The following is a 25,289-nucleotide window of genomic DNA, read 5'->3' on the forward strand; positions in this document are numbered from 1 at the left end:
CAGTACACCCACACGTTCCATCTCAAGCGCTCAGATTGTTCCCTACAGATCATCTCTTACAGCCCCCTTCCCTCCCTGCCATCAACAGCCTGCATTAACTGGATTAACAAACAGTGCTCTGGAGCCTACAGCCCTGTGGGGCCGGACCAACACTTTGCTTGATGAGGGGTTAATGGAGCCTGATCTAAAGGGGAGACGCAGCGGCATTTTTCCGCTTCACTGCGAAATTCCCAATCCAACATCAGAGTCATCAAAGGCATATAAAAAGATCTGTGCGATATGCACACACCTGAAACACACCCACTCACACCACTCTTTTTCTTCCATCCTTTCTCTAAGCTCTGCTCTTCTTCTGTTCAGTGATGCCCACTCACAGGGATCCTCTTCCAAACCAAAGGCCATTGTCTAATGAGGGTTAAAGCTGGCATTAGCTCTTCTATTGGGCAGACTGGGTGAGGCTGTGCCCAGCTATGTTTTGACTGTGGGCTCATGCAGTGTAGTATAGGACATAGTATAGGACATAGTGATGGTGGCACAGCAGTGAGGGTGAGTGCTGTGGCTGTTTGGGAGAGGAGAGAAAACGGTTAGGGTGCGGCTAAGGGGAGGAGGCCCCTGAGGAGCTTCCCTCTATAGACATTTAGCCATGGCTCTTTAAGGGGCTACGGATATAGAGGCAAGCAGAAGACCCCTACGCTCCACTGATGTTCAAAGCCAATCCGAGGTTCATCGACTTACGCAGTGAATCCCTGGGGCGGCTGAAGATGATGTAGGAGACATTTGAAGGGTGCCTACTCTCCTCCCTTTCTCTTTTGGAATCAAGCACAGCCCCACACTTATGTAATTCTCGCTCTCAGACTTGTAACAGACTGCATTACGCCTCAATGGCAGTTATGCATACACAGAGCTGGGTTGAGTGAAGATACACAAGAGGAATGTTCGAGAAATGCTTGAGCTGTACAGTTTGTAAATACAAAGAAGCTGCATGCAATGGCAAGAAATGGAGCTCAGTCGGATAGAGTCGGGTCATTGTATGGAACAGCTTCGGAGGTGCAGGTGGATCTTTGAAAGCTAAAAAAAAAATGGCAACAGTCTCTATTGTGGTGATCTTAAACAGACCACAGACACAGTGGCATCACCAAGGGTTCTACAGAACAACAGTGTGTGGTCAGGCAATGCCCAACCAGCCACAACACCACCTCACCTCCTGTCAGCATCAGCACGCTGACCTCACCTGCCCTGGGCACTGTTGAAGTTGTATTGACAGCAAAAGCAAATTACGTCACACACACGAGAGGGCATTAAAGCATGAGAATGAAGGAAATGCCAGGAGGAAGACTAAGATACAGGCAGAGAGAGAAACAACAACAACTCGGATATACAGCCATTCGGTCTACCATAAATAGATAGATACATCGACAGACAAACAATTACAAAAATGTATTATTCTTTCAGTCTCTCACCTCCTCGCAGCACTAGCACGTTAACCTCGCTGCCCACTGGTAAGTCTTTGAGAATGTCCACCACTTGGGCGTGGCTCAGTGTTTGGACATTTTGCCTGTTGATATCCTTAATGACATCTCCTTTCTGCAGGCCACGGCACCACTGGGCATCCAGGATCATCTTCACCTTCTGGCCCAGCGGGCAGTCAGCAATGGCAAATCCGAATCCTCCAGGCCCCTTGACCAACGGCACGCTTACAAGCTCCGGCTGCAGCATCCCTGTTGGCGCCTCTCCACGCTCCCCCTGCCTCCCATTGGGCAAGGCCGCCACAACGGGCCGGCCGCTGGCATCCTTAGTGACATAGTGGAGCTCCTGAGAGGAGCCGTGGAGGACGTCACCTTTCACCAGCAGCGGCTGTCCATTGATGAGGGGCACGGCTGTCACCACCTCTCCACCATGCAGGGCTTGCTGGGGCTGGGTGGCCGGTGGGGGAGGAGGAGGTGGAAGAGGGTCGTCGCTGTCTAGATCCACATCTGGAGGAAGCGGGTAGCCACGGCAAAGAACCATGTCCACATACTGGTTGATGGGAATGGATTGGAACATCTGCACCACCTCTGGATGGGTTTTCCCCAACACAGACATCCCGTTAATCTCAACAATCACATCACCTAAAACAGAGGGAGGAAAGAAAGAAAGTGACGCGGGGAGTTTTTCTTCTGGTATTTAATCTAGACATCACTTCTCCATTTCTTTGGAAAGCACTTCATCTTTCCTTTGTCAGATGGATCTTTCTTCTAAAATGTCCCTTTCCTCTTCACTGCTCTCTCATATTTTTATTTTGGCAGCTCCCTGTAACTCTTCCCGTTCCTTTTATGTTCAGTCTACCATTCATTCCTACTTTATTCCTGTCCCGCCTTTATACCCTTCATCGTTTAACAGACATGAACAGCACTTTCTGCCACAACTACACGGAGGGGAGACGGGTGTAGATTTCCAACACACAAACTCTCACACACACACACACACACACACACACACACACACACACACACACACACACACACACACACACACACACACACACACACACACACACACACACACACACACACACACACACACACACACACACACACACACACAGCTGTTGGTTTATGCAGGCTGCCGCAAGGCAATGGGAGGATCAGAAACTAAACAACAAAGACGTTACATGGCTTCACACCCACCCTAATCAGACTGTCTGCTAAAAAACTGTACCCTTGACAGAGCCGGAGCTGTTGTTATTGCCTTGTTGAACTCATGGGACAGTGTGAGGTTAAGTGAACACTACAGAGGTGAAATGAATACCTTCAGGTGTATCGTGGTAGCACAGTTGGCTGCAAAATATATATTTCTGTAATATCGCAGAAAGCTATGAACTCATAGATCTTTCAGCCAGCTAAATTAAGTGTTTATTAGAACAGGAATGGCCTTTGTGTTATGTTGTATGTGTGTGTGCATCTGCAAATGTTTTGCTCACCAGATGCCATCTTGTTGTCGTGGGCAGCAGGGCCGTCGCTGAGCACGTTCTTCACTTGCAGAAACTCATCTGTGCGGTCACCTCCGATGATGGTGAATCCAAATCCCTGGGAGCTCTTTTTCAGTGCTGTGTGGTACATCTCACCATTTAGTTCACTGGGGTCTGAAGTGAAGCCAAACATACCTCCCTTACCTGCAAACAAAGTGCACGTGTAAGCATATGTGTGTAAAATGGTTTTGTGTGTAAAGAGCACGTGGGGGGGAGGTGTACTAATAGAGAGAGAGCCTGAGTGAATGACAAGCTTTATCAAACACAAGTGACACTGTATCTCTAAACAGAGCTCGACATCAAACACAGCAACACAGATTAATAAATTCATAACCCTCTCGAAAGACAGCAAAACCCATCCATGTCTGCATTGAACGTCGATGACACGCATTATGTGCTGAGGATCAACATAGTAATTTGTCATTTTTAATTAACAGGCATGATGTACATGCCTTAACTAGATAAACTCATGAAACGAGACCGAGACCTTTTTGTGCAACCCTGCAGAGAGAAAAAAAAGAGGACTTTGTGACGAGGTGTCTTTCACTGACATTTTATAACTTGAGCAAGGAACAACTTAAGGTCAGTGGCAACATCAATATGGACCAGCAGCTTGGCTGTGGCATACGCTATACACTAGATAACCGACTGTCAGGGTCACACTGAATTAAACTGAGCAGCAGCTTCTCTATCTGTGGTATCAGCACTTTAGATCATGGACACACCATTTTTCCCTTGCTGCCTGATGGTCTCTGGCCTGGACTGCATTATAGCTTTGACTCAAAAACACTAAAAGTGAAGGCAGCCGGTGATAAATGATGCACATCCCAGCAACTGTGCTGTATATTGAGAGAATGTGATGTGGCTGTCTGTCTCTGGAATATCATTATACTTTTAGAAACGGTCAATCATTTTAATAAAGAAGCTACAAGTTTCTTTATAAAGTTCAAAGAACTGCAGCAAAACAACTTGCTTCATACTCCATACATACAATTGATTATTATTATTGTTTTCCACTAAATATTACTTATCATATGCGTGTCAACAATAACAATAAATGTATTTAATTATAAAATGCCCAAGAATGTTCACTGTGTTTAAAGAAATAAAGAAACATTAAAGCTGCAGTTGGTAACTTTTATAAAAAATAACCTTTTGTCATATTTGTTGAAATTGTCACTATATCCTGACCGTAGCACATGAGACAGATAATCTGTGAAAAAGATCACATTCCTCTGCCTCCCTGTAGTGCTCCTAATGGCATTTGTAAGATTCCACCGCGCCAGAAGAAAAACAACCAATCAGAGCCGAGGAGACTCTAACACAGTGTCCATGACTGCTCGTTAACTGCGGTCAAACAGTCAAACTAGGCACCGCTGATTAAATATGAATCAAGATTCTGAGACGGCATTGCCTATTTCTCGTCTCAAATATTTTCAGAAACATATTTTGGTGTACTGTTTAGCTTCAAAACGAGAAGGTTTGTGACCTGGCCACCATGTTGAAAATGATTGGTCCAAAGCCATATATTTCAGCAAATATGACAAAAACGTATTTTTATGAAAATAACCAAATGAACCTTTAAATGACAATTATTAATTTAATAATAAAAAAGGTTAGGCCTGCACGATAAATAGTTATAAAATCGTGATCTCGATTCACCCCTGTTCGTGATTTAAATTTTAAATGACTTACATTTTTTTATTAAAATTTTTTTTTCTCCTTCAATTAATTTATTGAAAGCATTTGTCATTGACATTAACATGTTTTGATTATATAAAAAGACATGTTCAAGGAGTTCAGATAGAGCCTGTATCAGGGCCATATTTAGTTCAATGTGGTATATATGTCACTATTTTTGGTAGCCTACTGTACTTAAATGGCCAGTATGTACTTTATTTTCTTTATTCACTGAAGCCTCTATGTTTACAGGCTTGTGGTGATGCGCAATGTGCTTTAGGTGCCAAAAAAAAATCTATGTTTGGTACTACCAATTTGTTTTGTTTTGTCATGGTTCATGTGTGCAATAAACATTACATTTTGTGAGAAAAACAATCATGGCAGAGAATCGTGATATCAATTCTAAGCTAAAAAATTGTGATTCATATTTTTCCCCGAATTGTGCAGGCCTAGTCTGTGTTCATGGTAATGAAGGTAAATGTCACACAGTGTAACAATGTTACAATGGGCTACACAGACAATGCTTGTTAGTAGGATTTATTCATTGTTGTTGATGGTCTTTTAATTACATTTGTTGACAATAAGAGAATAATATGTATCACTACTAGTGGTTTAAGCGTTATGAATCGTGCCTGAAAAGGGCCCTTTGGCTAAATTTACACTTGCCACTTTTATGTGACTTTTAAGATTTGAGGCTAAAACTGGATTTGAAAAGACTGCATCAATGCAAATGTATGCCTAACCTGAAAATAACTGCTCTGTGTATGTTAATCTAAAGCTGCATATCTTCTTCCAATTCTACCTCTTTATCTCCCTCTGTTGCACATGGTGATTTTCATATCTAATTGTCAAGATCACAACAGCAGTTTTCTAGTTTGGCTGGGAAGTAACAACTGCACATTTCCCCTCTCATTTCTTTTCAATTTTTAAAACACTCTATAACTTTCTGAGGCTTGTGAGAGGAATTTTAATGCAGACTCTCTCAAACCATCAAATGGTTCAGCAGTCATAAACATCCAGCGCAGACATGAACGGCTGTGAGTGACTGTAACTTATCATAGTCAGTGTGGACTCCAGATGTCCACAAACTGTCGCATGGATCAAGCAAAGCTCATTTACATAATCACTCAAATTGCTTGCTAAACTCAACATGTTGTTTTTTTCTTCCTCCTGCCAGTTAGTGCTGAAATAAAACATTTGACTGCAGGTTTGTGTTTGATGAAACAGACAGGGGTAATGGAGGGAGAATGAAACGGAGGGAGGAAGTGAGTGTGGTGTGTGCGAGCCTGTACTTGTGTGGGAGAGTCCAAGGAAGGTCTCTGTGCCAATGTTTGTGGGCAGCCTTTGAAAGCCAGAGGCAGACAAAACCATCAGATCCACCACAACAAACAGCCATGGTGTTTGATGGTTCGTTTGTGACTCAATTGCGTTGTAAATCTCCAGCGATGTTATTCGGCATAATTGGGAAGACATCTTTCTTAGTACATCGATGGAGCAACGGCGGTTGCTGTTTCCAACAATGTACCTTCAACATCACAATTTAAAATCGTTGCAAGGCCAAGATTTGACTAACGGGCAAAGTACCATGCATACAATATAGATCAACCAGAACAAAGCAACACATAGGCACAAAGCCTGGTATGTTGGCTAGCTGACAAACACCACAGTATAGTCTCCTTTGCAGGTTTAGCTGCAGCAACACTGCAGATAATATGGGCCTCAACATTGCCAATATTCAATAGATAAATAATACTCACATGAAACTAAAAAAGTGTTGAAAAAGGGCATTTTGGAATAATAATAAAAATGTAAGATAAGTTTTAAGAATGTATTGAACTATTTACAACATGTATATCTGTATGTATTCATGTGACTTAATTATGCTTTAATAGCAGTAATTGCTAGCATATAAAACTCTCTGGGAATCCATCTTTGAAAACAGTAAAAATCTGAATTCTAGCCTGAGGTGTAACCGTCGACTGATGCTTTGACTTCATCATAGCAACCACCTGACAGCTCACTAGGTTGTGTAATCGGTAATCAGGGGCGAGATGGCGGTTTCCTCAGTCCCCACACACCTGAGCAGAGATATGTTTATGCTTGGCCTCTCTGACGTGCTGTTCTACCAGCTGTTGCCACATGCACCACTAAAAGCCGGCCTCCTCCCCTGCATTCCCTCTTGCACGCCCTGAAACCCGAAAAAGCCTGTCTATCTCCACTACTGCAACACTGTAATCTATTATACATCCATTGTAATGAAAACGTAGTTAATTCATATTGTTTATTGCAGGGGGAAAATGGCTTGTCAACCTAAAGAACAGACCATTACTGCAGTACTGACACAAATGTGTGTTATATGAGCAAAGTAGAGAAAAGAACAGGTTCATTTTGACAATCTATTATTGTTGGAGGCTACAAGAAGGTTGACATGTTCAGCTGACCTTGCATGAAACGATAGCATTCCTTACTGCTTTCTATTCCCAGAAAACATATTTATCACAGCACACTGACTAAGGTGAAAGGGTTGGCCCTTAGTACAGAGCACAAGCCAAAAGTAATTAAACTACAATTATATTTTAAACAATTAGCTAATGCTCGTGTCCAGAGTGATTTAAAGTGAGTACAGAAATAGAATAAGCTCAGTGAAAATGTTTCACAGCTCCAATAAAGCCAAAACTACTCCTGGAGTCCTTGAACATCATACATAACAGTGAAGTAAACACTAGGTCAAAAAATATTGACGCAGTACGGGAAGAATGTTCGTAAAAACAGCAGCAACAAAGATTTCCACTGTACCTTATCACTTCAGTTTTACTGGAATTTCTTGTGGTGTTGTTTTCACCCAGACCAACAAGTGAATTGTGAGTGTGAAAGTGAGAAAGCTGGTGGAAGTAACTGGAGTTAGACATGTACTTGAGGCAGATGTCAAAACCCACGAGGCAGGGTGCAATGCCTCATGATGTTTTCTAAAGGTCACTGTCCCATGTGTTGAGGCAAGTTTTCGTGTGTGAAAAATCTAATGCTCTGTGTCCTTTATTTAACTCTGCAGTTATGGAATGATGGAAGTTTTTTTTCCCTACTAACAATCAAAATGGAGAGAAAATAGGGGGGGCTGTGTAGTGCTCTTTTTACCTTGGGAAGGTGCTGCTGCGGCTTGTTGTATCGCAGCCGTCTCCTGGCTCAGCTTCTTCTTTGCCTCCAGGACCGGGTTCTCAAACTGGGTTTTCTGGTTGATGTGGCTGCAACATTAACAGGCTCAGATTTAAGAGAAGGGAACTGCAAACACATACACACACACACACACACACACACACACACACACACACACACACACACACACACACACACGATATATACACACATACCTCTGACTTTTTGAGCTTGCTGTGCCACTTTTGAAATTAATTATGTATGCAACTTCCCTACAAAAGGAACCATGATTTTCTATTAGAGGTATGCTATAGTGGCGCCATTATAAATACATTCCTAAACACAGCACACATACAGTAAAGGCTGGCTTGCCTCCTCTTTATGTGGGGAAACTACTATGGCTTTTAGCAATTTAATATTGTAGGAAATGAACCCCCCCGACTGCCAACAACATCCTGTTCCTCTACAACAAGGTAAACAGCATGTTGTCCCTCTGGCATACAAACCACAGCCATTGTATCATAGTTAGCTCATTTCAAGCTCGAACACTGGCAGCTATAAGCTCCATCTATATGCCACTGACTCTCCTAGTCCAAACAGTGAGAGCTTCTCTCTCGTGTCACTTCCACCTACGAGGGATGCTTCTGCAGTCTGAGCAATAAAACAACGCAAGTGTTCCCATTTTCTTTTTTATCACAACAGATTGCTTTCCTTCCAGCCCCCTCTCTCCTCCCTTCATGCATTCTAGTTGAATGTCTCCCCACTTCTCTCTACTGCTGTTACAATGGCTGTGTTTCGCTGATTTCCTGCCGGGGTGACAAGCACAAAAACACATTTTGCACACAGACAAATATACAAACAATAGGCAGAGATGTGTACACAGCCTCACATTCTGCAAACACACACAAACTCTGGCAGAACACAACCAGAGCACAATCAGAGTTGTGTTCACATGCAGGTCACTGCAATGTTACCCAGAGTTTCATTTTGCCACCCACTAATAAACCAACTGATCACAATCTTCAACTGTTCTCCTCACCCAAGATGAACGAAACGAGCCGTGTGCTAAATCCATTTGCAGTAATGAATTACAATTACTCCTGTTACTGTAACAAAGTCGTTTTGTTGTGTACTTGTACTTGTACTTTGTTGAGTATTTTTAAAAATAGTTAATTTTACTCTTACTTAAGTAGTCATATCGTAGTTCACTAAATTTAAAGTTGCATCTGTTACAGAGTGAAAACCGGCAGACGGTCAGCTGTCGGCGGGTGGGAAGGGTGAGCAATGATGGTCGCACCCAGGCTGGGCCTAGTATTTAGTGAACAGTACAAATGCACAACAATGCAATCAAATTAGGGATCACATCCTTATGGGTTATGGTTAGCAATATTGTACCGCCGCATCAGGGGTCATGTTGCGGATTGATATTGACCCCCCTCAACTTTTAAAAATGTAACGCAGTAATGTTTACTCAGAGTAACTTCAACTGACCTACTTTTTACTTTTTATGTAAGTAAATTTGTAAATTTGTTGACTATTTGTAAAATGTATTTAAATTAACAGTCCTTTCACTTGAATACAATATTCTAGTACTCTTTCCACCGCTGCCCATTTGTTTATTTTTGGAACATACTGAATGCTGGTCTACTGCTAATGTACACTAAGATGTGTAATATGCATTTGTGCTCTGACCGTTCTGGTGAACTGCGTCGGTGTGTCATGTGCATCTGCGAGTTTGATTAAACATTTTGCACTGTTTGTGATAATGGCAGCTGGAGTGCTTGGAAAATTACATATTTTAATAAACCAATAAAACTTACTCAACATAATATGTGCCGTACTGTGGATCGTCAATTTCCTCCCAGCCGTAAGGTAGCTCTGCAGACAGAAAACAGTGCGCCGTTGTGTTATGCAAAGATGCAAATAGGGAGCACACATAACAGAATGGAAGAAAGAAGAGGAAGAGCAGGCAGAATCTTCAGTAGACGATCATCTGGGAGTTGTAACCCTTTAAACATTGTGGTAAAGTACAACAGTAGTTACCAGTGTATTTATTTTCCCCCTGACTGGGACGTTTAGCATAAGAAAGTAGCCATGAAAGTAGCATACAATGATTTAGTGAGCTGGCTGAAATGGCTGATGTATGTCATGCCCTGATGAACATACAGTATCAGGCAGACGGAGGGAGAGGGAGGGGGAGAGAGAGAGAGAGAGAGAGAGAGAGAGAGAGAGAGAGAGAGAGAGAGAGAGAGAGAGAGAGAGAAAAGAGCTCTTCACGCAAGAGAGGGCTTTGGAGTAGCTTTTCAGAAGCCACACACCAACTAGCTTTCTGTCCGGCAGTAAAAATCCATTAAAACCGAGCTGGAAAGGTCCCACTCCTTCAGCCGCGGCCACTCTCTGTCTCTGCCTGCACTTAAGCCCACATTAGCATCCTGGGGATACAAATGCACGTCTGGAATTCCTTAAAGTAGACCCCAGCTCGAGGTAAATTAGGCCACGTGATTGTGAAGCTGAGGGTTACACTTAGGTGACGTGTCAATTCAAAGACTAGTTATATTTCACCCTGGTTGGTTATTTGATTAAATGTGTAAAAACGTGTGATGGATTACGTAATGTGGGGCATATACAATAGAGTTACGGCCATGTGTAAAAACATGTGCAGTAGTTAATGGAATGACTGTACGCTTGAGTTCACCAGATGAGTAGTGCAGCCCACATACCTCCATCCTCACACTTCTCAGGGGGCTTTGCCTTCTTCGCCAAGCGGGGGTCCAACCACGTAGTCGTCTTGGTGTTATGACTATGGAGCACAAAAAGCAGCCAGTAAATATCAACTATAAAAGACCTGTGCCAGCTGAGAAACCGCTGCTGAGGCACAAGCAGCCAATAAAAGAATGGTGCCAGTATTAAAAACAACAACAACCATATTCTCCAGTGTAATATGCTTTGATAAGAGTCACTGGATTCATCAACAAACATTTGATCCATTGGTTTACGTCCAGCTGTCATATTACAGTGTTTATGGTTAGGTGCCCTTTTCAGAGGGGAGAAGAAAAAAAAAACTCTGAACGTGAAACCCGACAAATTCGTTTATCCTCAAATGTGTTCAACAACTGGGGTGTGTAATCAGGGGGAAAATCACAATGGTCTTCTAATATCTTTAGACACAAGTGGCTTAGAGCCAAATATGAATAAAACACACATGTTTGCATGTATGTAAAGTACACCCACACACAAATATAGCTCTGAAAGAGCGCAGAGCTTTACATGTCTTAATGTTAGGTATAGAAGACACTTGAAACAACTGTGGCAGTCAATGGGAATACATCTGAGTATTTACACTGAAGCCCATAGCATACACAATAAGTGAGGGGCCTGAAATGGATTAGTATGTGTATATTTTACACAATTGACTCTTTCTTTCCCTTGTATTTGAACGTGTCAGGGTGAGGTTGAGCTGCTATGTTCTGTTTTTCTTCCTTTTTTCTTATTACTCAGTGATGACAAATGATGTCTTAAGCAGATCACAAACCCATCGTTCATTAACATCACACGCAGGATCAAACCTAACCCGGGTGTTGGGCTAATTAGATCCTGGTTTGATACTAACAGAAACATTCATCTGTGTTTCATTGTGCATAAAGAAGATATCAGTAAATGAAATGGTGTATGACATCAGATATACAAACACTTTCATTTTTAACATCGCATCTTGCAACATACCCCGCTGCAGTTGTAAGATGACATGATTTACACAAGTAACAACACTCAAATCGTCAGTTGCCCTATATTTCTTCCCTCATCATCCAGCATACAGGCGCTACTACACCTGATCAAGCTAATAAAAAAAAACAATAAAAAAAAACATATCTACTGCAGCCTCATCTTACTGTTACAGCTTCTATTATTATATATTTTTTTAATTATGAAAAGACCCCAAAGATGTTCCTACTGACAATGCAACTTAAACAGTGCACAAATATATACACTGGTATACATACAAGAAAAGGCAAACTGTCCTATAATAGCTTTACTCAAACAGAAATAATTAGCATTTCTTGAGGACTATTTTCAGCTACAGATTAATAGACATTTGTTGCGCTAACATGTTTTTATGGCAGCAGGCCAGTGTATTTAGCATTGACATGTTCATGGTAGTTAAGGAACTTTTTAACAGTTCTTGACATCAAGCTAACAGGCTTTGGCCAAACAGGCAATTCTTGTTACTTCAATTCATTGTTGAGCTCTTTTAATGGCATTAAACCAGTCAGCCTCTTTTTTTTTTTTTACGTAAAACATCTATTTTGTATAGCCTACATCTGTTTCTGTATGTCTTGTTTATTACATATTAATGTTTAATATGTTGGTTTATGTATGCACTTGTCTATATCCTTGACCTTCCACTTCTGGGATTGCCCCGTTAGCGCCGGAAAATCCACCGTACGTATGTCCTTATTTTCGGCTGGATTTCCGTTACCTAATGCTTCCTTTGTGTTGTAATTTTAAACTCCGGTGGATTTATGAGCATTATGGTTAACTGCTCCTCAGATCTCTGCAGGGTAAATCCATACAGCTAGCTACACTATCTGTCCAATCTGAGTTTTCTGTTAAACGACTAAAACAACTTTTGAACGTACACATGTTCCACCGAAACAAGTTCCTTCCCGTGGCTATTTTGCAGCCGCACCGGGGCGCTGTGCAGCGCTTAGCCCATGACGATTGTGATTGGTTTAAAGAAATGCCAAAAAAGCAGAGCACCTTTTTCTCCTATCCCGGAATGCTGTGTGGACTAGCCAGACCCTCCTGTGCTGTGCCGTGGAGGAAGGTCTGGCAATGCGAGACTATGTATGCACCAACCACCAAGGCAAGTTCTTTGTAAGTGTTACTTACCTTGCCTTGGAAATACATCCTTTTCTGATTCTGATTTGTTTGAAATAAAAAAAAAATACAGAATAATATTGCTGGACAAACACTTTTCACTCAGTTGCCAGTTTATTAGGTACACCTAAGTACTAGAGCAAAATCTTATGAAGTCTAATACAACAGTCAGGTGACGATTCAACCTTAGGATGATTTTGGAATGTTGTGTTAGTTTGTAATAATATAAGAAAAACACGCTGTGAATCCTCATATTGGAAGAGGATGGAACATACAAGCATCTGGCATTTTTATTTAATAAATCTCATAAAATTAACTAATTGCTCATTAAAAATAGTGGTTCATCACAATTGATGCTCATTAATTAGTCAGCTGACGTATGTACTTCAACACTAAATGGTCTCATGGCCCGTGTGGGTTGTGTCTTTCACTTACTCTATAAAGTAGACCATGCCAGTCTCAGTGTAAGCCATCTCCCAGTTAAGGGGCAGGGGCTCCAGGCTATCATCGCGGGGAAGAGAGCTCCATGTGCGGAAGTCCATGGTGCTGCTGGACTGGGTGTAGCTGGGCACCGCTTTCCTCCAGTCTGCCCCCTCTTTGTGCTCTGTAGAGAGAGAGAGAGAGAGAGAGAGAGAGAGAGAGAGAGAGAGAGAGAGAGAGAGAGAGAGAGAAGGAATAACAGGGAGAAAACACAGCGGATGGTTAGCCTGCAGGAACACCTTTGCCCTCCTGTTTTCCTGTGTAGTGCAAGGGAGTGGATGAAGAGCTGATGTCACACATAGGATTTGCATGTGGGCGATGGTGTTCGTGTGTGTGTTCCCAAAGGGCTGTTTTGCATTTGCATGTGCACACAGTGTGAATGTGTATGCATATGTGTATATGTACATTCCCTGTGTGTTGCAATGATAGAGGCAAGGATTCACATTAGAAAGGTCCATTTAAGCTCAAGGCGGTTTCTGTATGCTAATACTTTACTGGTGCTCTTCACCTATATACAATTGCATTTGTAGACAACTATTCATGAGAAACTGCTCTACAATGAACATGAAACATACAACAAAGGCCCTCCTAATTCACTTAGCATTTCATACCTTCCCTCAGAAGATGGTTACAAAGGGATGAAACACGAGTGCTTTTTATCCCTTTCTTTTTATTTGGAGCTAACCTCCTTACAACAGCGGATGATGCCTAAAGATGTTACGCACACCACGTTTCTGGGGGATGTATTTAGAATAGAATAGACTTTATTGTCCCTGAGTACAAATTTGTCTTAAAGTGCTCATGTTGTGCTCATTTTCATGTTCATAATTGTATTTAGAGGTTATATCAGAATAGGTTTACATGGTTTAATTTTCAGAAAACACCATATTTTTGTTGTACTACACATTGCTGCAGCTCCTCTTTTCACTCTGTGTGTTGAGCTCTCTGTTTTAGCTGCAGAGTGAGGCATCTCACTTCTGTTCCATCTTTGTTAGGAGTCACACGTGTGCAGTAAGTACTGCTAGCTTGTCAGTTGCAGAGTATGAGGGCGTGCCATGCTAGCAGCTAGGCTAGCATTATAACGTGTGTTACAAAGTGACGCACGTTTGTCTCTGAAGTAAAGGCTGGACTACAATAGAGCTGTTAGGAGCAGTTTGTGAACAGTGTTTTCTGTTGGAGATGGTAAGTCCCTTTGGGGTGGACTTTGGCCTTTTTCACTTTGTAAACCTATTACATGCGCAAAAAAAGATATATAACACAATAAAGGAAAGGGAAAAAGCTAAAAAACATAATATGAGCACTTTAAGCATTGTGCTACAATCTGTTGCTTCACAACACAAACATGTAACCGAGGAACACCGATCAACATAAAATCAACATAAGATCAACATAAAATATATCCGAAAAGGTCATTCCACCTGAATTTTAGATTGAATACATATTTTCTTAAAATCTAAACGCAGAGCCGCTCTGCAGCATCAACATCCAAGTTAGTTGCAGCATCTAAAACACTTTCTTCATTTGCCTCTCTGATCAAAAACACACACTTGTGCTTCATATTTAAAGGCACAAACACACAGAGTGAATGCACGTGTGTTGAAGAGACATGCAAACACTTGGAGAAGCAGCCTGAGGGCAGAGCCTGAAGGAGAGCTGAGGTGTTTAGGGTTCACAGCAGGGTGAGGGCTCACTCCACAATACAAGATGGGTTGAAGAGGGATTGCAGGGGAGGGGGTAATAAGGACAGTCTTGTGCAAAGATGTGGAAATCTGCAGTCAAGAGTTTAGAGACTTAGAGCTCACATTTTCCATTAACCTCTTTTTTCATTCGACCATAACTCTGCCCATCTATGGCTGGTCTGAGACTTCTCTGTATCAGCTGTGGGCTGTAGCAGAGCAGTCATTTGTGACTGGTTTCTTTCCATAAAAAGAACTCCTAAATGTCTGGGCATTGTTTTGTGTTTGATTTCAATATGACAGAGCGGGTTGGGTAAACAGACTTTGGATTCCTGTGAATCCTTTGTACAGCTGAGCAAGCAGTGTTTGAGCCGTGACTGTCAAAACAATGTTTCATTTGGAAAAGAAAAATACCTTTTTTTTTTTTTTTTTTTTTTTTGAGTTTCAACTTGCCTCAGTATTAAACCCAATTCTCTCACTATGAAAACCCAGGTATGGTGCACGGTATGTAACCCATTTCTGTGAGCATTAAGGGCATATTTGTTCCTTAGAGAGCTGAGGAGTTGTCCTGATTGATCACATACACACTGTCCTGCTCTCTGGATGACACGTTCTCAAGGTGACCTGTGGTATGAGGTATTAGAAGGTAACAGTAACAGCATTGTCAGCGGAAGTTTTATCAACAGTGTGGCCAGCACATTTGAATGTGGTGTGTGTGAATACTGTCACTTTAGAGACAGCATGTCAGCCATGTTTAGTCACTAAATGTGACTTAATCGCAGATTAGTATTGAATGATTTGTTCATCCAAATTACAACACATTTTCTCACTTAGCTTTTGTGGTATAAAGGTATGCAGATATTTTTTGGTTTTATTTGCTCGGGTTTTGAGATTAACTGTTGACAGTTAAGTCTGCGGATTATCCACGGAAGAGCTGTAATTTACTGTCTAATCTTCTGACTATTTTTGTGATTAATCCATTAACCACTTAGTCTATAAAACATCACAAAACAAGTTCCCAGAGTCCAACATGCATTCTATAAATGTCTTATTTTATCTGAACAGTCCAAACACCAAAGAGATAAGTAGGCTAGAGTTTACCATAATGTAAGACAAGAAAAAGCAACAAGTCTTCAGATATAAGAAGCTGAAACCATCAAATGATGATCAAATGGTGTTTTGCTTGAAAAATAAAAAGCGGGTAACTGATCATCAAAATTGTTAATTTTCTGTTGATCACAAATGGAATTGTTTTAACGCTAATTCAGAATAAGTGGTGCACTGTTTCTGTTTCTCTTGAATTTTTCGAAGCTGTGACCTAGAGTGGTTTATAGAACTGCTTGCTTCCTAGTAACCGAGAGCTGACCTGGGGACACATATTGGCCCAGGGCCTAATTATATTCAATCCACTTGGGTCAAAGAGGGCCCGGTTCTGTTGCTGCAGGTCTGTGTGCTAATATGTCTAAAATATGAGTAGATATATATCCAATGGCTACATCTATTTGGGTATCTTGAGGTCAACTGCATTTGGATTGGATCTAATTATAGCCTTCTTGGGATTTGGTCTTGTTCTCGCTTCCCTTTCTTTGTTTGGAAAGTCATTCCAGCACTTCCGCTTCAGTTAGGTTTTCTATGGTTTTGTATCAGATCACGTCCAAAATTTTCGATCCTCTCTACTGATGGCACAACAAAGAAAATTCTACACACCTCTGGTTGTATTGTGGTAGGGGCTGCAGAAATGTCAGGGACAGAGAAAGATATTTAAAAATCTATACAAACAAAACTAAAAGGTTTTAGTGGTAGGTTTTGTAATTTGGTTGAACAGTTCTTGCAGGTCAAATAATTTAAGTCTCATGTTAGTTCTTAAACATTAAAAAAAGCACTACCTACTTAACTGCACCAGCAGTTATATATACCTGTGTAACAAATCTCCTTCCCCTGGAAATGAGGAAATAAAATTGCAAGTACAATCTGAACTGGGTGTGCAAAAAAACTACAACCTTGAGTGACAAATGAATGACAAGTGGATGATCAATCTGCTCAGGAAGGTGTAGTCAGACAATCTTTTCATGCCGTTTTAAGTGATGGATTGAAAAGTGCACAGTACTGTAGTGTCCTCACACACCCATTGGGTCCATCAAACTGTACACAATCTGCAGCGAGCCAAAGTCTATATGTCTTTCAAGAGACAGTGACAATGACCTCATGTGGCAAGTCCAAAACCAAAGGACAAACAGAGTTTGCAGAATGTCCGTTATTTAACGTGACATTCTGTGGTTTGACATTTACTGACCAGGCAATCCATTGACCAGTGGTGGCCTCTCATCATCATCTTCCTCCTCGGGGACTGCGCTGTCCTTCCTGTCCATCTTACTGACTGAGGTGGTTCGTTTCCTGGGGACCTCGCCACCGTAGTCTTCATCAAACAGCACCTGATCCACCAGGTCAGGCTGCACCAGGTTGGGCTCCGCTGGAGGCTTTGGGGTCCCATAGTAGTTACCTTACAAAGTGAAGCAGAGAGAGGAACAGAAGACTTAATCATAAAATAATGCAACTCCAAACAGTTAAGGAGCAACAGAAAAGGCAGTTGGAGAGCGGACCAACATGAAATAAAAATGTACAGAATCAGAAAGGGATTTATTGCCAAGTAAGTAACCCTTACAAGGAATTTGCCTTGGTTGTTGGTGCATTCATAAACATATTACACATTAATATGAAATAAACAAACAAATACAGAAACAAATATAACTGTTTAACATTAAGAAAGAAAAAAAGGCTGTATGGATTAGTGAAGGATGTGCCATTAACTGTACAATATAAAATAGAATAGTCTTTATTGTCATTGCACATGGACAACAAAATAGGATGCAGTCTACTATACACTATTATGTCAGAACATCGGCAAATGTGCAAAATAGGTGAATAAATAAATAAATATAAAAGAGATGCTAAAAGTCACTATTAAAATATATTAAAAGAGACAGAAGTTTTTTTTAAAGTTTTTTAAAGTAAAGAAAAAAAAATACACAGACATACCACACATACAAGACATTCACTGCACGATCGATCCTTAATACTCAAGCAGTGTTAAGTGCAGTTACGGCTTTTGTCCTAAAACATCTGGGCAGTAGTTTCAATGGATGTTATGTGAGGAAGGGAGACACAGTCAGAGAAATCATCCACTAATTCTTCTGATTTAAATCAGGTTTGGAAATTAATCCTCTAAATGTCACACACCAGCACTCACGGTTCAATATTTACACGTGTCAGAGGTCTGCTTCCTCTGCATGGTTTTCACGTCTCTTAACCCCCTGCTTTGTTTTCCCTGGATAACTGCACTGCAGGGCTGTCATGACTCATGTTACATTAAAATCACTTCACTTGGAATTTGCTAGCAACTAATTACACTGATCATTGAATACAGCAATTATCTATGTCTCAGCTTGCTTTTTTTTCCTAATGAAGAAAAAGCTTGTGTTACGGTTTATAAATATTCAGTGTGATAACAGCGCTCCGTAAAGAGAGGGGATAGAGTGCAAAACTTTGTTAAATTATTTGCTTGTTTAGCTCATGGGGCAATCCATCAATGTATAGCTGGTGAGCAGTACAGAATGTAGAACTTAATTTAGGCAGAGAATAAGTGGTTATTCAACCTCCATTAGGATTATAAATAATGTGCATACTAATTTATATCCTAACCGTTATTTGTTTGCTAAATGCTCTTCTGTCAGATGTATGTGTGCAAAAATATGAAATGAATCTTTCGGCAATCCATTTGTTAAGTGAAATATTTACTCTGTTCTTACAATAAGCGATCATCAGATTGAGCCTACTCAGCTAAATCACAAATTCTAATTAGATTAATTAAAGAATAGGGAGAGATACCACTGGGAAATAAGGATTTTCAGAAATTTAATTAGCCTCTATAAACTCGATCTTACTTTCAGTTGGACCATGGTATTATGGAGCTTTGATGTACTTAAGCGTAAGCATGCAGACATCACAAGTGCTGTAGTGTAAGAGCAACATTTATCAACTCCAGATCTTTTTATAGCTCGGTACAAAGACAGGAAGCTGTCAACGTGGTTAATGGCAGGAAGAACAGAGGGTTCTGAGGAACACATGACAGCCATTCCGGCAGCGTTACAGCACGGCACAGTAACACAACAGCTTTTTTGATAAGTGAGCCCATCTCGAGTGTGGCCTCATCTCCTCAGGCGAGCCAACTACAATACATGGCAAACTGGGTTAATGCAGCTATGCTCGCCTTCCTCAAAGCAGTGGAAAGGTTGAGGAGGAGAAGGAGGCTGGATGAAAGCCTCGACTCTCTTGTGTTTACTAAGCGACACTCATCCGCATTTGTCAAAGATGGCTTCATTAACAGGGGTGGCACAACGATAGCAAGGAGAGATTGGGTCTGCTGGCTAATCCCCGCCTGTCTCCTGACGTGCGCTTGCATTCATCAGCCAGACGCTACGCCTGTGATTAATTACTTACAAACATGTCTCTTGGCCCCTGATAAATGTGTGTCGCAGATATAGAGGTGTGTGAAGGCAGCGCGTCAGTGAAGATTTGTAGCACCGTTTTCCATTATAAATGGAAGGAAGCCTCGTAAGCTGATGAGCAAGGGAGCTTGTCTGACGTTACTTGTGATTCTCGTGTCACAGGGTTGATGAGCCAGAAAGAGCGAGCCTCCTCTTTCAAAGTGCGCGCAGGCAATTTCATGGTGATGGAATCAGCTCCCAGTAATAAAAAGACTCCTGTTGTCAAGGGCACTATATATCCATAAGCTACACAAGGTCATGAGCACACTTTTTCTCTCTCCGAGATCATGAACTGACCGCTATAGTCACAGAGCCACACAACCGTCCACCCAGTATACCACACATTACTACTAATGCATGAGTTCTGCACTGCCGTTTACGTCTAGTTTAATCTCCAGGTCTGTTTTCCTTCCTCGTTAAAATCCGACTCATTACCACAATGGGGATTCCAAAACAACAGATTTAACGTGATCTCGATTTCGCAGAAATTTACATTCCCTGGTAGCCGATTAAAGATGTCATATACTTCCAAAAAAAAACAATGTCTGTGCAAAATTTCATTTGCCTGGCAGCTGTCCCTCCAGTCTTACACTTCACTGCACTGGACTATTTAGTTCTTGTCCGGCTGCTCTGTTTTGCTCTGAGAGAGTGACCCCACCTGAACCTCAGAGGCGTCAAGACTGAGGAGGGACCAAGAGCCCAGAAAGACTTGCTCTCAGCGCCTGGCGCAGATGGCGGATGTGTCTGCTTAGCAGGCAACCTGGGACCCTCCAGACCAACATGGAGCAGCCAGCATGTACCCTACCAATCATAGAGCAGAGCCTGGACCCACAGAAACAGTCTGACACTGGCTATGCATGTGAGTTGTGTCCTGACGTCTGTGAGGATGTGGATGTGTCAACATGGTCATGGATGGCAGGATGATAGATAGGAGTCGAGGAGAGGGTGTTTAAGTAGAAATGATGTGTACAATGCAATAAAATGACTCCCATTAAAGATTTTTTCGAGATAGAGGAAAAAACGTTGAAAACATGAAGCATTAACATAATGAACATTCAGGCAAGTCATGTGGGAGTATTAGTGGGACCATTATGATTAGCTAAGAATTCCATTAACTCAGTACCTTGAGTAACACTCACCTACTGTTCCCTTATAAACTGAAGGTAACTAATGAGCTCTTCACAGAAGGAAGGAAACCCATGTGACCTACACAAGTGGATGTTTGATGGTTATTTTCCTCTTTTCAAAGAAAAAGAAAGGCCACAAACAAATAAAGTAAATGGGGAGGGGGGTTCCATCGTTCAGTTCTGTCTCTGGGACAGTATACTCAAACCTTCCAACTTTTGAGAAGCTAATCCACACATCTGCCAAGGCAGTCCTGCTTCCTCTGCAAAGGGGTTTTCCATTGGGAGCTGGGGGGCTCAGTATGTCTCTATATCAACTCTCTCTCTCTCTCTCTCTCTCTCTCTCTCTCTCTCTCTATTATGTGCTCTTCCTCAGTTTTCTCCATTCTCCATCTTTACCCACGGTCAACCTCTTTATGAAGGTGTAAATCCCGCCTGGCTTCAGCTCACAGATGAAGGACAGCTCGTGGGCGACTTGGCAGCTCCTGAAACCTGATCTTCCAGTTCTTAGATGATCTATTCCGACAAGGAAGGAAAGGATTCGTTCCATGTACCCTTATGCGCAAGTGTTTGTTCATACTGTACTGTATGTGTGTAACTGTGTGAGTGTTTGTGCGTGCGTGTTTAATGTCATTGCTGCCACTGTGCTACAAGGACGAGGGTGGAAGAACCTGCCTCAACAGGCCCATCACACGTTAGAATAAGCACTTCACACACACACACACACACACACACACACACACACACACACACACACACACACACACACACACACACACACACACACACACACACACACACACACACACACACACACAAACTTCTACAAACACACTTGTGCACATCCAGAGGAAGCTACTCTCAGACTTAAGGCGCTTTCTCACTGGATGAGGATTTGACTTTATCTTTTAATTCTCCATCCTATAGGAAACACGAGATGCAGCTGAATGGGGAACGAGAGAATGGTGCAGAGAAGGTCCATTCATGCGACCAAAGGTTGCCCCTCAAGCATTTCCAAAAATCCCCTCCTATTTTCAAAGCAGCCTGGATTTGCAGTAGGAAAGAATGAGCTTAACGAGAGAGAAAGACCATCATGTTATTGCTCTAATCATTGTGCAATGTGAGAGAAATCCTCCGTTCCAATCCCCTCATGACACAAATACTCTGCGACCGCCTGACTTTCCAAGACCTCTCAGTGCAGTGCAAGTACTTATGCTCCATTGTAGTATAAGGTCTTAGAAATGGTAAATACTTAGCCATTCAGCTGTTCGCCAAGCTGAAATATCCCTCCTTGTGTAAACGTCTTACTGGAAAGAACATGACTGGGCAACTTGTTGTAAAATATCAGTCGCCACTGACATGTTTACTGCAGGTAGGTGCAGTTCAAATGAACATTTATATAGTTTTGCTGAAGAGTGGAGAGAGTAGCAGAGGGGTGGGCTACTTTAAATAGCTCTAAACACAAAATTAGTTTTGGATGCTTGTGATGAGCCAAAGCCTGTCTGTGAGAGGAGAGAGGGTGGGAAAAAGAGGAGGCTGGTATATTTGACTGGTTTACATAAGGTGCTACAGCTACTTGCGTTCTCAGACTCTATTGTGTGAATATCTATTGTATGTTGTCAACAGACAAAGACATGCTGGCAGAGACACATGAGAACACAGAAGGAAGTGTATCCAATGAACTGACGAATAAAGAATGGATGCTTGCATTACACAGACATGCACATGCACAATAAAAGTCCTCCAAACCATACGACCACATAGGTCACTATAGGGCACAACCATATAGGTTCCTACCCTCTAATACCACCCATTGAAGTGTTTCATAAATTAGCACCCATAGTGGTGGCAGGAAATACAACCCACAGAAGCTTTTTCTGTACTCATATCACCCATGTAACGGTTCCGGTTTTAAACGTGTTGTTAACGTTGGGATACGGTCGCAGTTTGGTTGGCTTAAGGCAGCAAAACTACTTGGTTAAGTTTAGAAAGAAAAACGTGGTTTGGGTTGAAAACAGTCTAGTACATGACGTAATTATGCATGTGACGCAGAATGTGACATACAGTAGTTCTGTTAGTTAGGTAAAGTTCAAATAAATTGGTGTTTACTTTTATTTTCAAACAGATTTTAAATGGGACAGGAACACCTTTCTCCTCAATGAAAGTCCTGTCCCGCCCACACAGACACAAAGAATTTCTAGGTCTTAATACCACGTTACATGACTTCCTGCTTTGCTCCCGTCATAATTTCTACGGCTACTGTGATAAAAAATATCTTATATTTGAATCCTTGCTGACATAAAAAAGTTACACCCTTGACCTGATTTTTTCCAGTATTTCCATTTAAAATTAAATATAAAGTCTGCCTACTTTATCCCTCAGTGGCCCGTTTTACACACAGTGTGGAGGAACAGAATAGTGGAGTTCATCTGAAGTGCTGAGAGTATCGCTGCTAATCTGACTGTCACTTCCAACAAGTCTTTAATCCTGTTTCACTGATCAATACATTTCGTCCTGCTTGTCACATTTCACTAAGGCAGGCGGTAAGTCATAATAACTGTGAATATCGAGCTTACACTGAATCCATTATAAAGAGATGTCAGTGTGAATCGTGTACATATATGCATGTGGACACACACACACACACACACACACACACACACACACACACACACACACACACACACACACACACACACACACACACACACACACACACACACACACACACACACACACACACACACACACAGGTTTCTCATATTTAACACTGTCGTGCTACATACCATCATAGGTCCCACTCTCCAGTAGAAGTCCACTCTCTTCCAGGATCCTGAAGTCTCCAACACTGATAAAGTTGTAGTCCACTCCTGGCACCTCCGTGTCTCGAGGCAGCCGTGTGGTGCCTGAAAGAAAAAAAGGAAAATGCAAACACGTAACGTGTTTTAGGTAAGAGACATAAATACTTTGTGTTAATGACGTTACATCATGCAACGCTTTTTGAAAGTACTTTGGCTGTATTTTGCTTTTTTTGTGTGAAAGCCCTGAAAGTGAGCTGAGAAGTGTTTCAGCAAGCTCCAGTTCTTTATCGAACACATTCTTCCTCCTGGCTTACAGCGCAATGTGGCTGCAACGTGAACATAAAAACATTATTTAGGATATACGTAGGATACATTTTTGAGAAATCTTCAATGGACATTCCTTGGTAACGATTCAGAGGATCCAGTTCGTAACAGTGTTTTTGTGATCGAAATCGCCTTGAACTGCAGCACATTTTTCAAAAGGGTGGATATCTCATTTTGGAGTGAAAACCCCCCAAAAGACCTTGATGCCACCCTATGAAAGATGGATAATTGATGACAGGCCTGCGGTGGTATTCATTTAATCCTCCATGAGTAACTGCAGCTTCTGCTAACAAGTTATTATTGGGAGGCTCTTAATGTATGTCCTGGCTACAGCTGAAACGAAAGAAAGCAGCCGAGTAAATTGTGGATGTGAAATATGATGGAAGCAAAGGGTTGTGTAAGCACGTGGAGTGGTATAGGTTCACTCAGCCCCAAAGAGGGCAGCGTCAATGCAAATGACACGAGGCCATTCTGAGAGCTCCAGTGGTGAGTCTATTCCAATACCGGTGGGAGGCTTTTCCCAGGATGAATATCCGTAAGGCAGAAATGGACACGAAATGATTACATTAGCGTAAAGATTATGTAAACCATATTCCATGAATAAATAAGTAGGACTGGGTTCATATTGCTCTCCAGGCTAATTAGGTGGCGTGTCATCAAACTTGTTAAGTCCATAGAAATAACCTCAGCTGAACTGGAGGCAGGACAGCAGTTATTTATTGCATGGGAGGCTGAACAAAGCACACAGCATGAAGCAATCATCAGTGCTACATTCCATGGCAATCTCTGTCACCGAAATTTACTGTCGCCCATGGTTATGGAGTGGATTCATTCATTCACCCGGTTCAGTAAATTCTTTTCAGGGTCGTGGAGAGGACAGTGGGGCGAGGGTAGGAGGAAGGCTGAGAAACACCAGCGCAGGCCACCAGTCCATCGAACACAGACAGTCATTTACGTTCAGAAAAACAGGCGCTTTAGAATTTCAAATCAACCTGACTTCCGAGTCAGGGGAAATCAGAGCACACCGAGTAGCCCTGCAGCAGCACAAGGAGGAGATGCAAACAGATACAAACGCCACACAGAAGCCAGGGATGTCTTTCTGTGAGATGAGTCAGAAGCAGGCTGTGTCTCATAATCACAGTTTATGTGCTCTTGCACACATTTAAGTAATTTGACCCTCAGTATACAGTAACAAACAGCAACTGTGTTTTATATTGATTATACATTAAGGAAATATGCTAATCTGTTCGATGACGGTATAAAATATGTTGCACTGAAAGCTTAAATAGCGTATTCTGATACAACTATGCTGCATGGGATCTCATTGAAATGTGTTGTTGCATTTCCTAAGTAGATTCCTTGACACTTGTCAAGTCTGCGCTTATTAGCAGTGAAGTCGCTGTACAGATCGTGGTGGCCCAGTGGCCTATAAAGTAACTTTTATATTTCCGTTTCCTTTTGTTTTTCCGCTTTTATTTTCTCGCCAACAGGACTGTGACAGCTCTCTGCACCCGTGAGGAGTAAAAATACAGTTTGAAAAAGAAAGAAATAACCATCAGAGAAGCTTCCTTCCACAGTGTGCCTTGATGCCACACTGTGTAAACTAAAGCAGTTGACACTGCATC

At 41.8% G+C, this 25,289-nt stretch overlaps 1 protein-coding gene across 1 annotated transcript in view; it reads right to left on the reverse strand.

The window, feature by feature from the left end:
• Positions 1 to 25,289, reverse strand: part of magi3b (membrane associated guanylate kinase, WW and PDZ domain containing 3b) — a 143,607-nt gene that overhangs the window by 18,338 nt on the left and 99,980 nt on the right. Inside the window, exons 3-10 of the mRNA XM_028576167.1 lie at positions 23,326 to 23,445; positions 17,165 to 17,371; positions 13,151 to 13,319; positions 10,558 to 10,637; positions 9,658 to 9,715; positions 7,820 to 7,926; positions 2,960 to 3,151; positions 1,461 to 2,108 (exon numbers count right to left, since the gene is read on the reverse strand). Coding sequence (XP_028431968.1) covers positions 1,461 to 2,108; positions 2,960 to 3,151; positions 7,820 to 7,926; positions 9,658 to 9,715; positions 10,558 to 10,637; positions 13,151 to 13,319; positions 17,165 to 17,371; positions 23,326 to 23,445 — 1,581 coding nt within the window. The remainder of the gene's footprint in view (positions 1 to 1,460; positions 2,109 to 2,959; positions 3,152 to 7,819; positions 7,927 to 9,657; positions 9,716 to 10,557; positions 10,638 to 13,150; positions 13,320 to 17,164; positions 17,372 to 23,325; positions 23,446 to 25,289) is intronic.

This window comes from Perca flavescens, chromosome 4, assembly GCF_004354835.1.
Source record: "Perca flavescens isolate YP-PL-M2 chromosome 4, PFLA_1.0, whole genome shotgun sequence".
Classification (NCBI taxonomy): Eukaryota; Metazoa; Chordata; class Actinopteri; order Perciformes; family Percidae; genus Perca; species Perca flavescens.